The 23,164-nt window shown below is 35.4% G+C and overlaps 1 protein-coding gene across 3 annotated transcripts in view; it reads right to left on the reverse strand.

The window, feature by feature from the left end:
• The window catches only part of TTC7B (tetratricopeptide repeat domain 7B), a 118,088-nt gene that overhangs the window by 35,308 nt on the left and 59,616 nt on the right, over window positions 1-23,164 (reverse strand). For 2 of the 3 annotated variants that reach the window (XM_054515126.1, XM_036383855.2), the window contains 3 exons: window positions 22,672-22,832; window positions 8,513-8,629; window positions 4,283-4,380 (listed from right to left, as the gene is read on the reverse strand). In XM_054515126.1, coding sequence (XP_054371101.1) covers window positions 4,283-4,380; window positions 8,513-8,629; window positions 22,672-22,832 — 376 coding nt within the window. Of the gene's footprint in view, window positions 1-726; window positions 892-4,282; window positions 4,381-8,512; window positions 8,630-22,671; window positions 22,833-23,164 lie in introns of all 3 variants that reach the window. The other variant, XM_036383856.2, reaches the window with a different exon arrangement.

The following is a 23,164-nucleotide window of genomic DNA, read 5'->3' on the forward strand; positions in this document are numbered from 1 at the left end:
TTAAATGCAGTTAAAATGTAGTGGCTGAAAAACTATGTTGATTTTACCCTGTCACCTGAACTCCTCCGGCAGCATTAGTGTACACTTTGTAGTTAAACACCATGGAGACTGATCTTACAGCTGGTTTAAATTGGCATCAGTTCAATTCACAGAAAGGCTCTTGACTTGAAACAGCAGAATGCTGATTTTCACTGCTCTAATGCCTCCTCCAAATCATTCCAATATGCCCTACCTGCATCATGACACACTCTGATATTTAGGCAATGGTTTCCTTCATGTGGATTTTCAGGGAATGTTTTGGTTGTAATTAGTTAAAGGCTTTCTGAAATTAAGTTATTAAAAACTGTCCAGATAAAAGGAGATTCTGTGGCAGGGACAGTCTTGTTAGGCAAAAGATGCAGCACTGGAAATAATTTACATCTGTAAATGCTACAAAGCAGCTTTGACCGATAATCTCTTTCACTGAACACCTATAATTCTCTGTAACATCCATGAGAACATGAATATGTCTGTAGCTTTACATCTTTTGGGATGAATAAAACAGTCTAACAGTCTTCTCTGATGAAACTCTTAAAACCCATGCAGTATTTAATGAAAAGCAGCTGAAAGGCCAGATTTCCCTGACACTGTTGAAACATAATCTATTCAACCACGGTTTATCAGCTGTGAAGATTATCAGAATAATACAGCACAAACATGCTCATCAGGAAGAGAAAGCCAATTTACAGTGAGTAGGTGAACAGGGCTCAGGAACTTGGTCACAGTATGGAGAGGCTGCATGGGGCCAGACAAAGGTGTCTGGTTTAGGATGAGGATGAGGAAGATGAGAAGATACAAACAGTTGGAGAGGAGACTCTGTTCTTGAGAGAGAAGATGAGGAAGTATCAGAGGCTAAAAAGCGAAACAAAGAGAATGGTAAGGGGGTGTGGAGGGGGACAGGAAAGAAAAAAGATCCAACAGGGTTTAATGGACTCATGGATGCCAAAACCGCAAAGCATTTGTTTCACTGCTCGGTAAGATCAAAATGGCTCCTACATAAAATAAACATCACTTCTGAAAGTAACAACAAACATACCCCTTTACTTATATGTGCTCTTCTTTCATACTAAATTCAATTTAAAAAGCAAATAAATATTTTGTCCTTATGTTCCACAGCATAAATTAAAAAAAATATATATTTATGGGGGAAAAAGGCCAAAATCTAAAACTCACATAGTATTGTTTCTTCCTATGATAAACTAGGTGGACTGCAACCAAACTGAACAGAAAGGTTTTAAAAAGATTGATTGGAATTTATCTTTAACAAATAGTCAATCAGTCTGTAGAGATTTGCATATTTTTGTCTGTCTTAGAATATGAAATGTGGCTGTGTCCCTGTGAGATTAACTGATTCATCAAAGCTCTTTTTCCCCCCTGCCCCTACATTTATTTCCTTCATTGATATACACAAATATAACTGCATGCCACTCATGGCAAGCCAACTGAAACAGACAAGCTTGAAGTAAATGTGACACAGTTATTGATCAGGACATTAGAATTGTAATTGTAATTGTCTAGCATTGTAAGAAATCCACAATACATTCTTTTGATACTTTAAAGGCTACACAAATTTAAACTTGAATCACTTAATCATTATAGGATTGGTAAGAGCTCCATATAAAGCAACTTTTCAATCCCTTTTTTTTAAGGGTCAACTTCTACTTAATTGATAGATTTTAAAAGAAGAATTTACATCAATTGCACCTGGATTTTTTGGAAGGATTTTACATAAACTTAAAATTTTAATTTTAGCTCTCATTTCTTGGTACTTGGATGACTGAATTCAGACTAGATAGGCAAGGGAGATCATCATCATCATCACAGATGGCAAGCAAAGTTAGGAACGGGAAAATTTCCAAATGTTTACATGTATCCAGACATACAAATGTATTCACAAAGTAGCATTACACGAGGAGGGGATCAAACATTTCCATCCGAGAGGATTTTCAGCCAGAACTTTCTTGCATTTTAACATTTGTTACTTATTTGCCAAATTCCTTCTGCATTTCTAAACACTGCTGATCCACAGATTTTGCAGGTGAGCCCTTTCAGCCCTACAAAGGTCCAATATCTTGACCATCCATTGTTTCTATCATTTATCTGTTGTGAATATTATTTTATTGACAGTCTGCTTAAGTTTTCTCAAACATTATGGCAAGCTTGACTGTTTTTATTCTTGCAGTACCATAATCTTTTAATTCCTGCAAAAGGTTTATATAATATTCTGATGAAGAATTCTGGACAAATACGGGATGTGGAGCTTTTTTGTAGATGTAATTACATAGATTCAGTAGATAACAAAGTTCTAGTCCTTGCCAGGAATTGAGTACTGGTACTGCAACAAGGTTTCTTCTGCTAAAATTAAGAATTAACAATTAAAAAAACTCACCAATAACCAAAATCAACTCTATCTCCCCTTAAAAAACACCCAAAAACTTAAGGGACATCTACCCACTGATCCTCCACAATTACCTTTTATAAGATAAATAATCAAAACCAGATCCCATATTTTTAATTTTCCATCTTGTTCTTCTTGACAATAGAGAGTTAAGTTCTAACAATACAGCTGAGATTCAGAAAAAAAATCAATTTGGACCTGCTAGAAAAATCAGAATGTATGCAGAGATCCTATTTGGATCAGGATATTGGCTGTAGGATTTGAATTTGGGGCAAACTTCTTGAAAAGCTCACTGTTTTGAATGAGGGTTTATTTTTACTTGAAAGCATTGAGGACTATGCAATCTTTAAAGTGCACCAATTCACTGTGCTCTCAAGTATGGCAGGCATAAAATGGGACACCCTGAAGGTATAAATCAAGGGCTGTATGTCCTCACTGGAAAAGAAACAAACAAAAACCACCACTAACCACAAAAAACCTTTCACAATACCCATCCCCAACAAGCACTTTTTGAAGGCATAAAACTTTATCGATAGTTATGTCTATCTATATATATGAAACCCATAAAATATAGTTATGCTCTTAAAAATGAAACAATCAGCTAGACTAGAATATGGAATGATCACCATAGCATGATACAATGTTATCTTATCCCTTTTAATTATAAAAATACAAGAAGACAGGAGATTCCATGTTAATTACTCCAAATCATATTGCTAGTCTTGAAATCAAGTGACCTGATCTTTGCAATTAAAACTGCTTGCACTATAGCAAGCAAAGAACTCAACTTTATATTCAAATTGAACATTTAATCCAATTTTAATTTACAGAAGTTAAATAATTAAATTGGATTTTTCTCTACTGCACTATTGTGATATTAAACATACAGTACACTTTTCAATATGTCTTAATTTATGGGTCAAGTGTAGTCAAATTCATAGGCTGTCATATTTTCCCAGAAGGTGTTTGTGTCAAATAGTGGTTGAGCAGAAATACCCCCCTGAAGGGTCCCAGGAAAAGCTTTCTATCATTTTAAAACCCAGAAAAAAGAAAACTCATAATATTTAGAACACAAGTAAGACATGGCAAAAGTTTTTGGAATTAGCAGCATCATGAGAATTCCTTCTGCAATCTCTGCAGAATGCGTGGCTCATGTACTTTTTGATTGCATAACTTCTAAGGTATATTAGTTTGCATTGGGATAACTGAATATATTAATACAGGCAAATTATATATTGTCAGTATTTACTGACATGTAACAATTCTAGATTTTATGTAGCATACCTGTGCACCACAATTTTTTATATGTATGTAAAAATACCACATTATGTTTGATTTACAACAAATACATTTTGCTTTTAATGTCAAAGAATGACCACAGTAAGCCTAGCCACCCATGTAATTATATTTTAACATCTATTTGAGATTTTAATTAATTAAAAACAATGTATTGTATTCTTTTGAGATTCAAATTTCTCTGAATTTTTTAAAAAATTATCTTTTAAACAAAAATGTGCAAATATCAAATGAATGAAAATGCCTAGCATTTTGGCAAGTAGGCTAGTTCAGCATACTAATTTTTAGCCCTTGCATAAGGAAATACTACTAAACTCAGCAAGATCCATACCATAGATATTTTAATTTATAGAGAACATCGTCAGCAAGTACTTCATAAGTTAAAAAGAAGGAAAAGAAATCTTATATCACACAATGTCTATTTCCACTTATATGACAATAATTAAAATATAACTTCATTTTGCAAAATCAAAAAAATAACTAATGCAAAATCTAGCTATGGCCAGATCACTTAACCTATTTTATTGTTCATATTGTTTCATTTCTTACCTGTTTCAGGATCACTGAAATCTGGTAATGTAATTGTATTGAGCTGTCGTCTGTCAGCAATAGCTCTGTCTAACAAGCTGCTCCCACGTCCAGAATCACTGTAATGAAGTACAGAAATTGTAAGCTATTAAAATACAAAATTATATACTGATATACAAGTTTCATGCTGCCCTACTCCCACAAAGGTTCTTGCTATAAAAGTTACTGTTATGACCAAATTTAGTAGCAAGCACCACTAACCACTCACAGAGCGATAAGCCAGTTGCATTAAAACAGAATTAAGCTGAGCAAAATTAAATCCTTATTTATTTCAGCACTTCTCTTTCATAATTAATACAACCAAAAAGAGAATAGTGGCTTTTAATTTAATTCATAACTAACACCTCTACAGAAAGAATCTATTGTACCTTGAATACGATATGGGGTACAGGTTTCACAGAAAGCTGAGAAGGCAGTTATAAGTTTGAAAATCCACACTTTCTCTGGAATGTATAGAAACACTAAAGCCAGGACATCCAATTTTAGGTAATGATGTTATAAAGAGCTTAGTTTTGTGGTTTTGTTTTTTTTTTTTTAATATATGCACATATTCATATTAACTGCCTAATGTTCAACTTGACTCTAACAGCATAGCAGAAACATTTTGAACACTTCTAACATCTCAGGAGCATAAACAGTAGCTGTGATTTTTACTGACTGCACCTGTGGGCAAATGCACTTCTACTTTAGCAGTAAATCAGTATCTGCCCCTCAGGCTTCTTGTAGATATGCCTCCTGGAAAACTAACTGCTCCTAGAACTACTATTAAAAATTCAGCACAAGAACTGGGACTGAAGAACTAAGTGTTTTTTCTCCTTCAGATGAGGCAAGCATTGAGACACATTGTCAGCAAAGTGTAAGGAAGCACATATGGGCATTCCCTCTTTAACATTCTATGGTTAATACAGTAATTTCATTTTTAGGATTGTTAAGTCTAGTACTATTCATTATCAATAACTATTTTCTTTAAAACCTCGTTAAAAAACCAAACCACCCCACAAACTTAAAAGTAATTAAGCTTTAAAGCAGTTGAACTGTTAGCCCAACTTAGCAGAGTGCAATCTTTTGTCTGATTCTCCTGAAGAGAAAGAACTGTACAAAATTCCTTTAAATTCTTACAAGTTTAAAGTAAAGCCTGAGAAACTTTAATCTAAACTGCAAGCCTGGAATTCAGCACATCTCTCCATCTGCCTTGATTTTACAACTGCCTCCTTCTGAATTTGGATTGAACTAATGACAAGAAATCTCCCAACAGTTCTTAATAGTTGCAAAAGTCAGTGAAACAACATTCCCTCTTTTTAGAGCTGTTACTAAAACGGTAGAATTAAAATTTTACATTACCATGACATTATTGCATTATTTCCTTACAAAATGACATCATTGTAGAAATCCACAGGAAACAGAGGGGAACTTTCTGGGCCATGCACTATCAGCTATAGCTGTAACATCACTTGGTGTAAATTTTCTGTGGTAATCACTTCCTCAATCCACATGCAACCACATGCCAAATGTTGCTGACAAGTAGAGCCAGACCTACTGTCAAGATCTTCTAAGCACAGCACTGGCACTGTGGTTTGTTCCTTTTTCAAATGCAAACCATGAAGTGGAAAAGAATTCAACTATTTTCTAATGCATTTTAAGCAGTAGACTAATGTCAGACACTTAAATCTTCCAAGACTTGCACCACAAAAAAATTTGAAATTCATATTAACCATCTAATGAGAAAAAAGTTTGTATTTCAATTAAAGACAAAAGTTCTATATTGACTGAACAAAGGTAATTCACAGGATTGCATTTGGCCCTTTTTAAGGTATGTCTAGGTATTTGTGATTTATTTTTATTATTAAAATATTATTGAGGACACTAAACCCATGTTCCCACTAAATCTGATTCACTGCAGAAGAAATATTTAATATAAACCACAGCTTATCAAAAAAGTAAATTCTTATCTTATTAGGAAAATGATACACCAAATTAGTTTTCAGTCTAAATCATAATAGAAAAAGATATTTCAAGTAAGCATAAAAGATATTTAAATCTTTGAAGAACAATGTTATAAAAAGGTTTAAAATTATTAAAAGACCTTTTATTACTGGCTCAAAGAACTTCTTTTAAAAGGCTTCCATTATTACCAGCAGGAGACATAATTTTCAAACGACGCTTTGCAACAAAATTAAGTCTGTGTTACAACTACAAAGTTTGAAAAATTAAAATTTTCACAACAATCCTACATCATCATTCTTCAGCACAAGAGGAGTGCAGCTGGGTGAACAGAACTTCCCAGCCACATTTCAGGTCTCAGTGATAACTGTTACCCCTGGGTAAGAGGTGGATGGATCTGGATCACTGTGATATAATATGTAGGTACTCAGTCCTTCCATTTCCCACAGACCAGTCAAAGGAAGACTCCAATTCTGTATCCTCATTCACTGCTTGATGTAACTCTAAATGTGTGATTTGGGAAACCTGGCTCCTTCTATCATGACACTTATCCACAGCTCCTGTTCATTCCATTCTGAATTTGATTTTAATGCACTACCATAACTTCAAGAAAAGACTTAGATGTCAAGATAAAAAAAATCAGTCTGAAAAAAAAAATCACATGAAAAGAAATCCTCACTAATTTTTCTACTTAGATGTTCTTGAAGGAGAATGGTGCCAAGGAGAGTTATCAAGCACTGCTGTTTGAAGCTGACACAGCCAAGAGTAAGTTTTCACAGTCCCTGCTGATGTCTGAAGGAGGCATTACTTAAAGTGTGTTTCATATGGCACAGTAGCTCTTAGCACAAGAACAAGAACAACAAGGCAGTAATGACAAGTTATGATTAGAGCCCTGACATGTGTAAAGGATATAACAACAGAGATGGAAGGTGAAAAGTTGTGTTGGAGTACATGCAAAGCCAGTCTGAAATTAGGCTTGCACAGAAACTGTAGCTATTCTGCAAAGTGCAGTATTCTGATACTAAACTCTTAACCCTGCCTGCCCACACACACAACCAGCTAACTAAAATAAAGCACCACCCACTAGGTTAGAAATTTTCTCCCTGGCCCCTACTCCACATTCAGTCACTTTGAATTGAAAAGATTCAGCTCAAGCCTGTCTGGTTGCTGACATATTTGCTTTCTGTAACCTGAGAGATGCTCCCTGCTCCACAATGCAGTGTCAGGGTCTCAATATGCTGTGATTGACTCAGGTGCCCTCCCAGGCTTTTCCTGCCGTACCCTCCAAATTTTGCTGCTCTGAAAGCTCACTAGCTCCCTCCCTAAGCAGAGAAGCAGTTTGCCCTCATCTGCCATTAGGTCAACTCTCTCAATCTTCTAAAAGAGATTCATGTGTTTACATGCCTGGACTCAAAGTACAGCAACAACTGAATGCCCATCACACTCCTACACAGGTATCTGGTGCCACCTGGTACAAAGCTCTTCTGCTGTAGCATGTCTTCTCCAGAGGCTGTCAACCCTTCAAACAACCAGAGAGCAGGAAATTCTGCTTGTCTCCTTCACCAGGTATTTGATAAACATATTGAATAATACCAGCATGGATTTCTGCTAGGTACCCTTCTCATTTGTTTCACAGCTTATCTAAGAATATATGGCAAAGGACTTTCACAAAAGCATTTTGGAAACCCTAACAGGACTATAACAGCTTATGTTTATATATTTATTAATGCCTTGGAAGAACCTAAATAGGTTCATAAGCAAGACCTCCCTTGAAAAAAACAGCCATGCTGACTATGCAAGCACATAATTTCTATCCATGTGACCACTGATGCTTCCATAGTTCTAATTAATGTCTTGTCTTCTTACATATTATTCAGTGAAAACCCTTGAACTAAATTCCTATTACAGCAATCTCTCCACTAGCCAATATAAAAGACTAAAACCCTGATCAGGAAACAAAACAAGACCATACCAGTACACTGAGAATTGGATAACTCATTCAAGTTACCCACTCTATATAACCAGTCCTTATCATTGCAGAATTTAGTAGCTTTGGCATTTACTTCATAGAACCCTGGGTAGTTCCACATGACCATCAACTGGTGTCTTTGAACCTGTCTCTAGATTTCAGAGGATTCATTTGTTTATATGAAACACCAAAACAAGTAAATGCAGGACTTCTGACCTAATATTGCCCTGAAAAGCTACTAAGCAAGGTAGTGAGCAGACCAGCACTCTACAGCATCTTACCTTGGGTTAGTTAGATTGTAGCAGGATTTCCAAATCTGGAGCATGTGTTTACAGGTAAGGAGTGCTTCATCTGGGCCTCTGCACAGGGACTCCAATTTGACTTTTGTAAACAGCAATCTAGTGAAAAGGAAAAACAAGTTAAAAGAGATTCCAATTCAAGAAAAACATTTTTAAAGACAGCATCATACCAAACTGGAGAAAACTAAACTTCAAATAAAATAATAATTAAAGTTTAATGAAGTAATTGCAATAAATGTCTAATGCCATCAAAGTAACAGTGCTTTTTACAAGATGCCTTTTTCAACTGGACAGAAGCAATAGGTGACAGGATTTTTTATTTTATTTAAAAAAAGTTATAAAACAATGCAGCTTATTGAAATTAACAGTACCACAGGATTCCACAGGATGTATCAAGTTGTAGGCTCTCCATCAAGATTAACCTAGATAGCTTCCTAGTTATTTAAAGAGTCCAAATACAATGTGACAATAAAGGAGCTAGTCCATTGGTAGGCACATTTAGAGGAGTCACAGCACCTAGGAACAGATAATACTAGAAAAATACTCATTTAAAGGCAATTTTTAGCAAAATCACAGATTAAAGAGCACAAAGCATATATAGGAGGAGAGCATGCATATAAAACTGTTAGCCTACTTTCTGTTTTAAAACCCAGGTGTACTTTGGCATTTTATTTCACTGCAACCTTAATCATACTAAGTGAAAAATTTATATGATTGCTCATATGGTTTGCGTGGGAAGACTGAGAAGGGTGTAGAGGGGGGGATGTGTGAAAGCTCAGAAGTTTCTTATCCCAAAGACAAACTTGGAGGCTGCTAATAGTAACTGAAAAGTGCAGAGAGTTTTCTCAAGAATAAGAAATTACATCAACTTATAGTAGTTAAATCTTCAGCACTGCGCTGAAAATCCTTGGCAGAAACTACCCAGCATGTAAATCCAAAAATGAATCACACAACCTTAAGTGTGCAACGTGTGCATTGTGGGACTGAGGAAGAAACCAAAGGCAGTTTGCTGTGTTAGTCAAGAAAATGAGCACCTGCCAGGTACATAAGGTCATAAGAAGTCTCCCTTGATATCTTGTAAGAATGTAGAGCAGTGTAATCACTCTGTAATGTAGAGCAGTCATACTGGCTTAGCTTTCTTCCTATCAGTAAATTGGATTTGAGTTTAAAGGGTATATATGGATCATTTAAAGTTGCATTTCATTTGGCAGGGATGTCCTCTCTAGATACTCATTTAACAGAGACTGTATCACTGAAAGAAAATCATGTCCAGGTCTGTCCATCATTTTACTGACAAGAGAAGGAAATATGACAAATTCCTTCACACTCCCCTCATCGAGTCTACCCTTAACACATGCATATGCAAGCCTCACCCAAAGAGCAAGACCTAGGCATCAAAACCTGAAACCAAAATCACAGGAATCTGTCTCATACAATCCCTTTCCTGCTTCTCTGTAAGATAGTACATTAGACATTTTGAAGAGCCTAGAGAAGCTCAATTTCTTAAAATTTGTGATCATAAAGCATTTTACAAAAGTTATGGAACATAATCAATTCAGAAGCACTGAATTTGGAAGTCATTCTACAGTCAACAATCATAATATATACCTTATTATGTACAGTTTACAGATAGACTGAATTTCCATAAACAGTATTCAAACATTTAAGAATTTTAGAGATTTTTTAGCAGAGGGAAGGCACAGGGTCAGCAAAATGCTAAGATTCAACAAGCAAAATTTAAAAGGAAAAATGAAGCAAAGAATAGAAAGGGAGGGGATTTGGTTATTAAGAAATTACTTAAAAGCACATGTACAACATAACATGAATCAGTGCAACAAAAATATTGGAACATGGGCTACTAGTGTAGGATTCAACTTCAAGACAGCAGAAGACAAATATACTTGTAAGAATGAAAGCAACACATCAGTTTGGTGCTTTTGGATGCACGTGTTGCAACATCATTCCTGTTTCTTGTGCATTATGGCAGTCAACAGGACAGGGTGTTCACACACTTTCCAAAATACAAACAACAAAGTATATGATGGAAAAATATTCAGAATTCTAATAAAGAAAGGCTAGGACATTGTATCTAATAAATAAAGTACACTGGTGGAGGATTATCCACACTATAGAAAAATTAATCTTGTGAGTAGAAAAGGTTGCATTTATAAATCCACATAGAGCAGCTTCCCTAGACCCAATTAATATTTGGACTATTAATTTTAGAAGAACTAAGACACCTCAGAAAACTGAAGCATGATGTTAATAATAAAATTAAAACCTGCCAACTACGCACACCTGACAAATGGGGGAAGGAAGGGAAGAGGAAGGAGGCAACAGAAAGAAGGAACACCATGTGACAAAGAGATCTCCCATATTACCTTAATTTTATCAAGTTCCCTTGAAACATGGCTGGAGGTATAAGCAGCTCAGGGACAAGTATTACCAGGAAGGTTTTAGAAACCAAGAGGTAAGTTATCTGAAAAAAGATTTTCTGAAAGGTCAACTTCAAGCATCTGTGAAAACAGCTCTTCTGGAATACAGCCGGCATTACAGACACAGAGAATTTTAAGCCTTACAAGAAGTTTTGATACACTACTAAAATTATGAAGAATAGATAAAAACTACCAAGTGATAGGATGATAAAAATTAAGCTGTATATTTTATGAACATCATTATCTGTTTGTGCCTGTTTGACAACCAGAAGTTGAAATTACTGGCACGTGGTGGGATAGCACTCCATTAAGAATAAAAGTACTGAAGAAAAAACAATATTCAAAAAAGAAATTAAGAGTAGAACAATGTGTGTCAGAGATGTAGAATAAATACAACAGACAAAACCAGAAATCTTCTTGGGTCAAATCCTTTGGGGAAGGGAAGTAGGTAAAACAGGTTCTTTCAAAGACAGACTAATAGGCCATTTGTTCCAGCATTAGTGTTTTCTATGGATGCAGATCCTTTAACATAGCTATAATAAAGTGAATTGTATCATTTTAGGTGACTAATTACCCAGACATAAAATAAAGAACAAATCAAACTCTTAAGTGGAAAGACTTAGTTATTCTTGGAGCTAATAGCTGATCAATTTATGAAATAGCTACTGAAGCAGCAAATGAGTCCATTACTTGAAGACTGTTCTCACTAACTAATGAGGATATTATAAAACACCTGCTCATAACCTAATCCATATATTACTGGATTTTTATTTAAATAAAGAAGGAAAAATTCCAAACAGGTTTAGTATTAGGTCTTTGAATGTCAGTGACAAATAACTTGATAGCAAAGGTTAGCAAAGACATCCATGATGCAGCAGAAGCCTAGTGTTTAACACAAGGGTGCTCAAACATTTAAGGATCTGTGTCTCAAGTTGAATGGGTAAAACTCCATGTGTGACAAGCCAATCATTGATAAGATGTGGAAGTAAGACATCAGAAATGTGCAGAGATCCTGTCAAGAACAGCAGGGGACAGGCAGGGGACAAAAGAGCAACACAAAAAGCTGCATCTTATGTACATTAGTAAAAAGCAAAGCTAAACTACACTTAAACAGTAGTACACTAAAATTATAGTATTTTAAGGCTTTTTTGTATCAAAGTAGAAAAAAGGAAAAAATGTGTTTACTAAATAGGGATGAATATTATGAATATTCAGGAATGAGCCCCCAACCTTCAGCATAATCTTTACCTATGTTGTCTGAGATGAAAACTATGACAAATGGGGAACAGGAACACTTTAAGAATGACTAAAGTTAAGGCAGTCAAAAATAATCCATTTCTCAGAATTATGGAAACAATGATGCATAGGATTGTCCTTTTCAAAGCAAAACTTCAAAGAAAATATCACTTCTTGAATGAGTGGGGAACAGCATCTATATTGCCAATTATTTTGTTAGGAGAGAAGAAGCATTAAACAACCTGTGTAACCATTATTCCAAACCAGAGCTGCCTGTCAGCTGGGCTCATCAAGGTAAGACAGCTGTGAAGAGGCCAGGTGCAATTCAGGGACTACTCACTGGAACAGAAGGAGAAAGACACAGTGGCATTGTACAATATCCCAGTGAGACCACACCTGGAATGTTATATGTAATTCTCATTGGAACAGCTAAAAAACCCACACACTTGAGGAATTTCAAATTAGAGCAGCTGCAGAGAAAGGCTGTAAGAGTGATCCATTTACTGGAAACTACAGAGTACAAAAAAATACTTCACTTAGTCAGTCTAGCAGAAAAAAAAAGGCCAAGAAGAAGTACAAATTCTTTCTATAAATACAGATGAGAGAAGCAGCAGGAAGGGAAAAGAGCAATTTATCTAGAGGAAATTGTTTCCACAAAAACAAGTATATCTAAAGGCCATTCAGACTACTAAAACACTAAGGGTGGGAATCAGGTCTCCTAATTTATAATTATGTTGTAGAAAAGACTGTTTCCTTACAGTTTGTTTTCACCACAGAAGAGGTGGTGAAATAACCTAACTTCTTAAAATACAACTGGTAAGTTCATGAAAAGTATTACAGATAGGACTACTATAATAATGGGGCCTTGTGCCATCTAAGGTTCTTGCTACTGCTTTATTGCCTAATCAGTGCAGACTAATCTATTAATCCATGATCTGAAGCTTTCTTTACCATCCAACCAGTGTAATTTGTAGCAAAGAACTTATGAATCTCCAAAATAGAATTGTTGTTTTAATTCTCATCCAGCCCATTTCACTTTTTGAAAATGCTGCAACCACCCCAGTTTTCTTCCATAGCAACTCTCTTACAATGTCAGGAGATCAAGAGAAGTTAATTGGTCCAATAATGGCTTAAGCTATTGAAGGTATTTCTAATCTGTTGACTGAAACAAAAATTTGAAGTATGGAAGACTGAACTCTGCTATGTGACAAGTAACACTACTAATACTGAGAACTCTTGGTTATGTCAGTGAACAGATACTGGTCACCTCAAGCATCATTTTAAAACCTGCTGCTTTGCTTTTGGGATCAAGTCAGCCATTTCCACAAGCTGCTGTGCACTGAGAGGCACAATGGCTTGGATCAGCCATAGTTGGATACCTGTATTAATTCACTACTGCATGGATGAGACCTGCCTTACATTCTGTGATCCTTTCTTCAAATCAAGCAACGTGACACACTGTGATGCTTCCCCCAGACCTGCCTGCTACAGCCCTGTCACTCAATGCAGTAGAAATCAGGAATCTCCCTAAAGTCCCTCAGACTAAGCAACATCCTACAGGAAACTTATAGTCCCTAGACCTCTTTTGAAGAGTCCATATCCCCATATCCTTATAAAAATTGATCAGAATGCTCTATTCTCACTTAGTGTTGGAAGCAAATTTCATTATTATTCTCTTATTATACAAATTATTTACATTGTTCAGAGCTTGAAGAAAATAAGAAAGATTTGTACATAACACTTAAAAGTATGTGCATTGAAAATTACAGTGTAAAGCATCAAAAGTCCTGTTAGGAAACCTAAGAACCACCCTAGAAAAATAAAATTTAAAAGAATGCATCAAATCTCCTTGCTTAGAATGCAGGATTAAAAACACAACTACTTTGGTTTATGTTTAACCTACTTGGAGTAAACTTAGTAAGTTTTAAGAGAACCTTTTTAAATAATTGAAGAGTTTGCTGAGAGTAACTTCAGCTAACAGTATTTTTACATGACAATCAATTATTTAAAATGTTAGGAAATAATTAATATACTGGCAGTCCCATAAATATGGGTACAAGCAACAAACAAGCCACACAAAATATCAACCAACAGCCTGATCTCCCAGAAAACCACATCAACTTATACAATAGCTTAACTAGAATAATAAACTTTAAATATAATAAATTCTGATATATAGTCTGCTACTTATGAGAGCATAAAGGAAAGGTGGCAAATATCAGTTCTGTGTGGAGTTATATAATACTGCATTTTTCACTTTTAAGTGCTTATTTGATATATTCCACAACTTCAAATCCTCCAATGCTCGAAGAATTCAAAAGAAGTTCTGGCTTTAAAACCAAGCACTATATTAAAAATGCAAAGAAAACCCCCTTAAAAAAACCAACCCCCACAAAAACTATCAAACAAACAACACCCCCACAAAACCCCCTCACCAAGTCTTATCTCATGACTTGTAAAATCCTAGACTAACTAGTTTGACAATAATTCTGTACTAAGAAAAAACCACAAAAAGGATGATGCAGAATGTAATGCTAAAGATACTGAACTCTGAAAATAAACTCTTTTTTAACAGACAATGTAGACTTCAGATTATCTGAATTTAAGGAAAAAAATAAATATGGTGATGTAGAACTTACATTCACCTGCATACTTCATACAGTTTGATGTCATTTCTGTAACAAACTGATAGTGTCACCTGCTTGTGCAAATTAAGGCAGGTTGACTTTGAGAGCCCACAGAATAACTGAAGTGGGAAAGCAGTACACAAAATTAAGGTGGAACAAATATTATTCAAAATTGATTATTTGCAAGAATATAAATCTATTGACCTTTCTAGATAAAGTGTTAGCAAGGTGCTCCTTGCACTCAACAATTACATACATAGGAAAACTTCTGATGATTGACAGGAACTGTAAGAAATGAGGAAGCAGGAGGGAAGCCAAATCTTGGCATGGTCAGTTTTCTCTGTGTCAGTACATGCTGTGAGCAAGTGTCCTTCTAAAATCCTTGTAATTACTCATAAATGCATAGTTTAGAAGAAAAAAGCTAAAATGAGAAGAAAATCCTGAAGTTCCCAGTGTTTATGTCATTCACAATCCAGATTTTGGCAATAGTTTACTGTCTGGAGGTTGATAGCTTCTTATAGAAGGAGAAGGTAGAGCTGACTGCCTTAAAATTCTTTACTTGAGAATTTCAATTGAATCCAACAGGACTCTAATTTACATGTAATATACCCCCTAATGAAAAGATCCTTATAAAACACAGTAGGAAACTTTATGAAGAAACTGTTCAGCAGCATGGCTTAAAAGCTGTCAGGCCAAATTTCTTTTTAAAAATTAAATATATAGGTATTGGAACAAATACATGTGCCTTTGCAATCTATATGTGGAAACACATCATAAAAATAACAAACCAAGACAAATAAGAATGCCAGCAAACTGGTAGTCGAATCAAAGTCCCCAGTGAAGCAATTATGCTCAAATTAACACAACCCTTCCCAAGAGATGTGATGCAGGTGCTTCTCTGTGTAATGATGCAATAAATGTTATTGAAATATTTTGTGCAGTTCTGGCTCACATGATGTAAAAATGGCTACAGTGCAAGGCATAAGTGAAAGGCTGGAGAACATGCCCTTAGAAACATAAGAAAGGATGTTGGGAGGTGGTCTTATTACAAAAGCTACCATCAAGAGAATGGAGTCACCAGGACTGCAGATGGATTAGCAAACTATGATATAAAAACCAATGGCTGGAAAGAAATCAAGAAGGGATCAATTGAAATTGGAAACAAAAATGTAGTCTTAATGTAGAATGCAACTCCAACATTGAAACAAGCTACCACATGCTACAATGGCTTCTCCAGGTTTTGATGTGCTCTTACCAAGACTGAAATTCTCTGGAAGGGAGGCTTTAGATAAACCTATATTAATATAAAAAGTAAAGCAAATGTAGGAACTTCTAATATATAGACAGTGAGGGGGTTTAAGATTTAATCCTCCTGGCCTCAAACTATTAATTCAAGCATCCTGTTTTGACAGCTCTCCCTTTAACACTTGCTGTAGAAAGCTTACAGCTGGCTCCATGTTAGTCCACTCCCAAATACCTGCCTCATCAGCAAAACACAAAATGACACAATTGTAAAAATTTAACCTACAGGGAGAATGACAAATGGAACTGGACAGACTATGAAAGATATATAGTTTTATAAAGGATGTATTTATGCTTTCAGTGATCTTAGATGCAACCATGATTATCAAACTACAGGAAGAAACTTATAGAGGTGTCTTCTGCAATTGCAAAGTGAGCTGCTGCACAGCCAGTCTACTCCATGTTGAGTATTCAAGGAAAGTGCTATTATCAGGAAAGACATAAATATAAAGAGTTCATTATAAAACATGAAAAAGCATCATTTTTAAGTACCTTGAAATCACTAAATGCCCAACACTGGCAACAGGAGGTCAAGCAAACAAATCTAGTTTTTTAAAATCTCCAGGAAAGCATTTAGCTTAATAAAAAAATAAATGTCCTGAACTGTTTCTCAGTCAATCACCAAACCTTCTCCAACCCTGGCTGCACAGATCCCAAGTAGTGGGAAGCCCATATACACACAGAAACATGGATGAAGTAAAAATAGGCCGCTCAGATTGTTATTTGAAGCATGACTCTCAAAAAAGCATAAGAAGCAACAAAACCAGCCCTCAAGCCCCAAAATAACACAATTTTGTTAAAATCCTGAATAGGTTTGTTTGGTATCCATTGGATGGCCTTCCTTGCACCCTATTATTCCCCATATATTTGTTCCCAAAGCAGTCAGACCTGTGATTTTTGGTGCAGTGTATGTATACTGTATTCCATATCATGAACTCAATGTCCTTAAGAAAATGTAGATCTCTAAACTATAATGAAGATAGCTTCTGACTAAAGCCAGAACAAATTAGTTATACTTGAAAACTTTTTGTTTGCCTGCCTTGAATTCCCTGCAGCATCCAGCTCATGACCCAAACTGGGATTCTTTCAATCAAGTTTCAAAGAATCTACAGCCTAGCAAACATAATTCAGGGGTAAGACCCTGAGGCCAATGACCAATTTGTTATATAAAGTAATATCTACCTATCAACAAAGTCTTTTTTAATGGACCATTCAGTAAAAGCATATAACAACAACCAAAGGGGAAGAGGGATGGGGGAGTGAGATAGAAGAGCCCAGGATAAAAAGGAAAAACACAAGCAATGATACTGTGCTTCATGACTTACAGAAAAATAATTCCTGAGAACTAATTCATTTAACTCCCAATATAAACAGGATCAAAATTGAATAAATTTGAAAATTCCTGTTGTCAAATATTGACAAGAATGCATACACAAACCTGTAAGGCATGATTTTGGCAAACATAGAACATCACTACTTCTTGTCCAATCTTATATTATCACCCTTTCCTTAAATAATTCCCAGTGCTCTATTTATCAAGGGAAAAAAACGTACAAAAGCACAAGTTTTTCCAGTACCACATCTGCAGTGCAACTACAACTGACCTTGGGAAAGCAGAACAGGGTAGTCCATTTCCTTCAGTTGATAAATATCTTCCTGTCCCATAAAACATTTTGTGTATATGTATAATCCAACACTGCCTGTACCAACCAGCTCTTTTTTATGCCCACCTGGACATTTCCAAGAAGGAAACAAGTTTTTTACTCACTGAACTGAGAGGAATGTTAAAAGGCCCTGTGATTCTGGGAAATCTAATGTAGCTCAAAAGAGCCCTTGAGGGTCAGGAAGGAAAGATTTAATAGTTTTCAGAGGAATGACATATTGGCCTGATGCTTCTGTGAAATATTCTTGGAAGAAAAAAAATTTCCATCACACTTCAAGAAATGTAAATGTTTAAACTGTGAACTAAGTCTTCAGTTGTCCTCAAACCTGTTACCATATGCCTTTCTTTTTTGAGTGTACTTAACATTAAAATAACATGCTTGCACTCCTCAAATAACCCATCTGCTGTTCCCTACTTCTGCTACTTTAAAAGCTTGTCAGCTGCTATCCATTGCAGTTCCAATTTTTAGCATAAAATTAGCAATTTACTATTTATTTTGCCTAATTACACTAATTGTAGGCATTATATTTGTATTTAAGTGCCCCAGCATTTGAAATGTTAAGGGAACCCCAAACAGTTAAGATTAAGAAAACAATATCCCAAGTACTTCACTAGGAAACCTGACTCCACCTCTCTTGACTGAGATTAATTATTTTTAAAATGATATATCTATATATGTAATAATTATGAATTAAAAACAGAAGTGTTGTTTCAAGATTTCCCATCATTCAATACACCACAAAGATATAAATTCCTTGTAACAAGCAGATAAAAGAAAGAGGGACTATTGTAAATAAGGCTGCTCAGGTAATTGCACATGCAGGGTATATATGGTATATATCACAAGCCCAATATGAACCAATGCAATGTAACCACCACTATCTTGCATCACTCTAAACACATCCTCAGACTGGAATGCACACCTCTGGGACTCAAATAAAACTCAAGGAAAACCCAAGCAACTGACCTGAAGCCTTGCCCATGGCTAAGTACTTTAGCAGTTGAGGATATATTGTGGCTCCTTCCTGCCCAGTCTCACATTCAGAGCAGCACGTCCCGGCTTCTGTTTCAGGAGGAGAAAGGGATCATCTCACTCAGCTTCCCACATAGTTTGATGGTTAGGACTCTGAGCTGCATCATTTGTGGGTTAAAATCCTGCCAAGCTGGAGAACTGAATTTCCTATTTCTACTACTGGGACAAGTTCCTAATGAAAAGAGGAAACCCTTAACTTTCAGTGAATTCAAACAAAGTAGCACCTGACTGGCATTACCTATTCAGGTTTATTAGTGCTGGCACCTTATTCCCACCCATCTCAATATTGATACTGAGTACAGTATTCATACTTTTCATTATCTTAACTTGTTCAATAATCTTTTGTCTAAAGATCTTTTTGTCCCTAGGTTAAAGCATGCTCGGATTGCAGGAGGCTTCAAAGATTAGCCAGCATTTAAAAGGAGATTGATTATTTTCACACAGCTGATTTCTTTAAATAGAAATAGAGTGGCTACAACCTAGCAATTTAAGCCTACAAGAATTTTGAAAAAATAGTGCTATAAGTATTCAGCAAATAACTTTCTTTTTAGTATCTCTGAAAAAAAATTACTACATATCTATTTCACTTTTACAGGTTTCTTGGATTTTTGTCAATAGTTTTCCCAATACCTATTCAGATCTCAGAGCAAACTGCACATTTATGCTGCCAATATAATGAATATAGGAGGAACAAGCAACTCTCTATTCAAAGAAAAAGCTATACCTTGCTGCTAACAGCCCATTGTGTTTGCTCATTCCTTCCATTCCTTTAGATAATGCTTGGAAAGAATTCTTTGGCTCTGAGGAATTTCTTTCTACTTATTGACCTAAGATGCCCAGGGCAAAATCATGATCTGATTGGCCAACTCTCTAGCTTTATAGTGCAGGAAGGGTAATATTAATTGCAGATCCAAAGGTATGCTTGCTGTACACTGCAAATATTGAACTTGAACTCCAGGAATGCACCAGGTTTTCAAATGTCAAAAACTGACAGCCAACATATTTACTAATTGATTACAACAGAAGAGTGCTGGAAAGGAGCCACTTCTCTGCATTATTCATGGTGTATCCTATGAGTTCGTTGCAACCTCTGGCATTTTACAAAGGTGCAGTATTAAACTCGTGAAAATGCAGATACTTTTTAAAGCAATGCAAAACAAAAAGAACATACAGCTGTGAAGAGAGCAAGAACAGCACTCAGTGCAGCAATGCAATGACAGCATACAGAGGTGTGTAGATAGGAATAATGCCCAAGAAATGAGAGAAATAAGAAATAAAACTATAAAAGCATTATATATATATATATAAAATATAATATATATAACTATTAAAGCATAACTATGCTTTAAGATTTCAAGTATAGAGATTTATTACTCTGCAAAGCCATCACAGTATCAATTTGCATAAAGCTGTAGTAAAGTATCCTGACAGAAACACAGAGAATATCAAGAGAACTCTTATGGTATTTAGCTTACTGGATTGCAGACATAACTGAAAGATAAAGCATAAAGACATCTGAAGTGTTTACAAAACCCAATAAAACACCACAGGATAATAATGAAATGTTTCAGTGTATCTAAAAATCAGCAAGCTCTAGAGGAACACAAGAGGATCTATTCCAAATCAACCAGGAAATACCATGAGATTATATTGTTTATAGAAGTTGCAAAATAAGAACATGGATTCAGCAATACACTAAGCTGTTCTGTTCTGTATTCCATGTATACACACGTACACGTTGTCAACCATTTCAAGAGCATTACATATTGCTTTCAAAAGCTGATAAATCCTTGCAAAAATAACCCAGTTATATGACAGAATCAATCCAAATTTATATTATTGACCAGATGTGCCTGTCTGGCTGTCAGTATCAATTGGAGACAGCAGACAAGAAATCTCAATCATATTTTCGACTTCTCTGGGAAATTGACAGCACTTTCTAGAGATACATTTAACTGTTTCACCTTGGATTCTTCAGCATTTGTTACTGCATCTGATGGTGATTACTACTGCCAAGAAATTCCCAAATCTGTACCAGTACACTGTAACACAGCACACTGTATCACCACAGAGTCCATATTATACAACAGGACCAACAATTTAGAACCACTACTATATTATATTATATATTATATATTTATATTTATATACACATACCTTAATACAAAGATCATTACTGTAATGAACAACTTGGACAACATGTTTAACCAGAGTTGCAGCATAAACTACTCTGGAAAAGCCCTGAACCACATTTGAAAAACCCATAAATACCTTCTGAATGCCCACAAGAGTATTTTTAAACATTTTACTGAATGGACCCTTGTTCTCCCATTACAACAGAGATTAATATAATAGGGAGTCCTCTTATAACAATAGGGAATACTGAAAGTACAGTCTCAGAAATACTTCTGGACTATTACTACTCTGAGACACAGAGCAGTTACAGCTACATTATTTACACTGCCACTAAGTGGCAGAAGATGAAACGAGAACAGACAGAAGATGACAGTCAAAGTGCTTTGAACATATTTGTCTTTAACAATAATAGGGTATAAAATTAGGAAGCTGATACTTCGATTACCTCTCAAACCTTGACTTATCGACAAGTCTCTCAGTCCTGAGGAAAGCACAAACAGAATTGAAGAGAAACTACTACATAGTTCTGAAATTGTGAAACATGTATAGAAGCCCCTGATAAGAACTGAAACACGTGACAGGTGTGTAGATAAACTAGGAAGTGAGATACAGCAAAAGGCAACAAAAGCCATTGCACAGAACTGGCTGCAAGCCACAGAAGTTCTGACAAGAGGCGATATCAACAGAGGTCCTGGTCAGATTTGTGAGGGAAAAAGCAACAGTACCTTATAGAGACAGTCAAATGGAGACATGACATGTCAAGGAACAGGAAGGGCAACCATCATAGTTTCTATTTTCAAATGAATAATACTTAAAGAAATCATGTTTTGCTGGTAGGCTGATATAATAACAATTTATGATATAGGCTGGTCATTTAGAAGTTAAGAATGAGGTAATTTCAAAAAATTGTCCAAATAAGCATTTAGGATATGTGTAATATTATGTATTACAACCTTAGTGACAGCTGCTAAAGCACCAAAGCAGAACACTGAAAGTTAATGAATTAATGGAAGCTGTCCCTGAGATATTTTCCTATAAAGAATTTTATTAGATTTTCTTAAGAAAATAATTTTTTAAAAAACCAACCAACCAAAAAAGCCAACAAAAAACCCCTTACAAAAGTACAAAATCCAAATGCATGTTAAGATGTACTTAACCTGAAAAATAAACAGAAAGAATGATTTCTTTCTTAAACAAGAGAACATTTAGCAAATATGCTTCTTCCCTGTTCACTTATGTAGTTGTTCACGAGCTAACTTCAGATGACTGTTATCTAAGCAAATGAGGAGATTCTCTGTTTTATGATGTATTTTACAAACAGATTCCATACAATATCCATAGAGTTATCTGTAAGATGGATAAATGTAGCCTAGCTAATAGTAAAGTCCTGTTTATACTTCTTGCAATGTTGCATAAAAATAGAAGACACAAACATAGTACAAAGCATGCAACAGGGAGAATTTATTTACACAGATGGTGTAGAAAAAAAACAAAGATCAACTATCCAGTTCTAACCTCCCTTCCAAAACAAATCCTTTATCACAAGCCTTTAATAAGCAGACTTGCAATAAATGGGCAGGAAAGAAGACTGCTGGAAAAAAAAAATTGACCCATCTTCAAATCCATCCCCTCTTGAAATGAATGAGATGAGAATCCAGGAAAAATAAATACAAGAGAAAGCTTAGAAAGGAAACATGACATTCACTCACATAAAATTTTCTGGATATTCACTCAAGGCCATATCAATGATATTCAAAGCATCGTGATAATGTTTCTGGGCTGATAGCAAGAGTGCAAGGAGATGAAGAGAGTTGGCATCATCTCCTTGTAGCTGCAGAGCCTGACGAACATAACCCAAAGCTTCTGGTATCTGATTTAAAAAAAGAAAAAAAAGGCAGAAAAAGGAAGCATCACTGTTAAAAGTATTGCCTTTTACTTGACTGACATCCACAAAAATTTCAAAATGCTCACTCAGGTAACATGTAGAATTCTATTCACTCTTGTAAGACACTACTCAGAAGTTTAAAATGGACCTGATGCTCTACAGTAACACTGAAAATTAAATAATACATTAACCCTGGAAAGTAAGATTAATGTTTTTATAAAACAGTTACCTTCAGCCCCTTAAAATATTCTCTTTCCAGTCCTAGCTGTATTTATATGTTTTATATATGTTATATGTATATTTATATTATATATGTT

Source organism: Molothrus ater, chromosome 6 (genome assembly GCF_012460135.2).
Source record: "Molothrus ater isolate BHLD 08-10-18 breed brown headed cowbird chromosome 6, BPBGC_Mater_1.1, whole genome shotgun sequence".
Classification (NCBI taxonomy): domain Eukaryota; kingdom Metazoa; phylum Chordata; class Aves; order Passeriformes; family Icteridae; genus Molothrus; species Molothrus ater.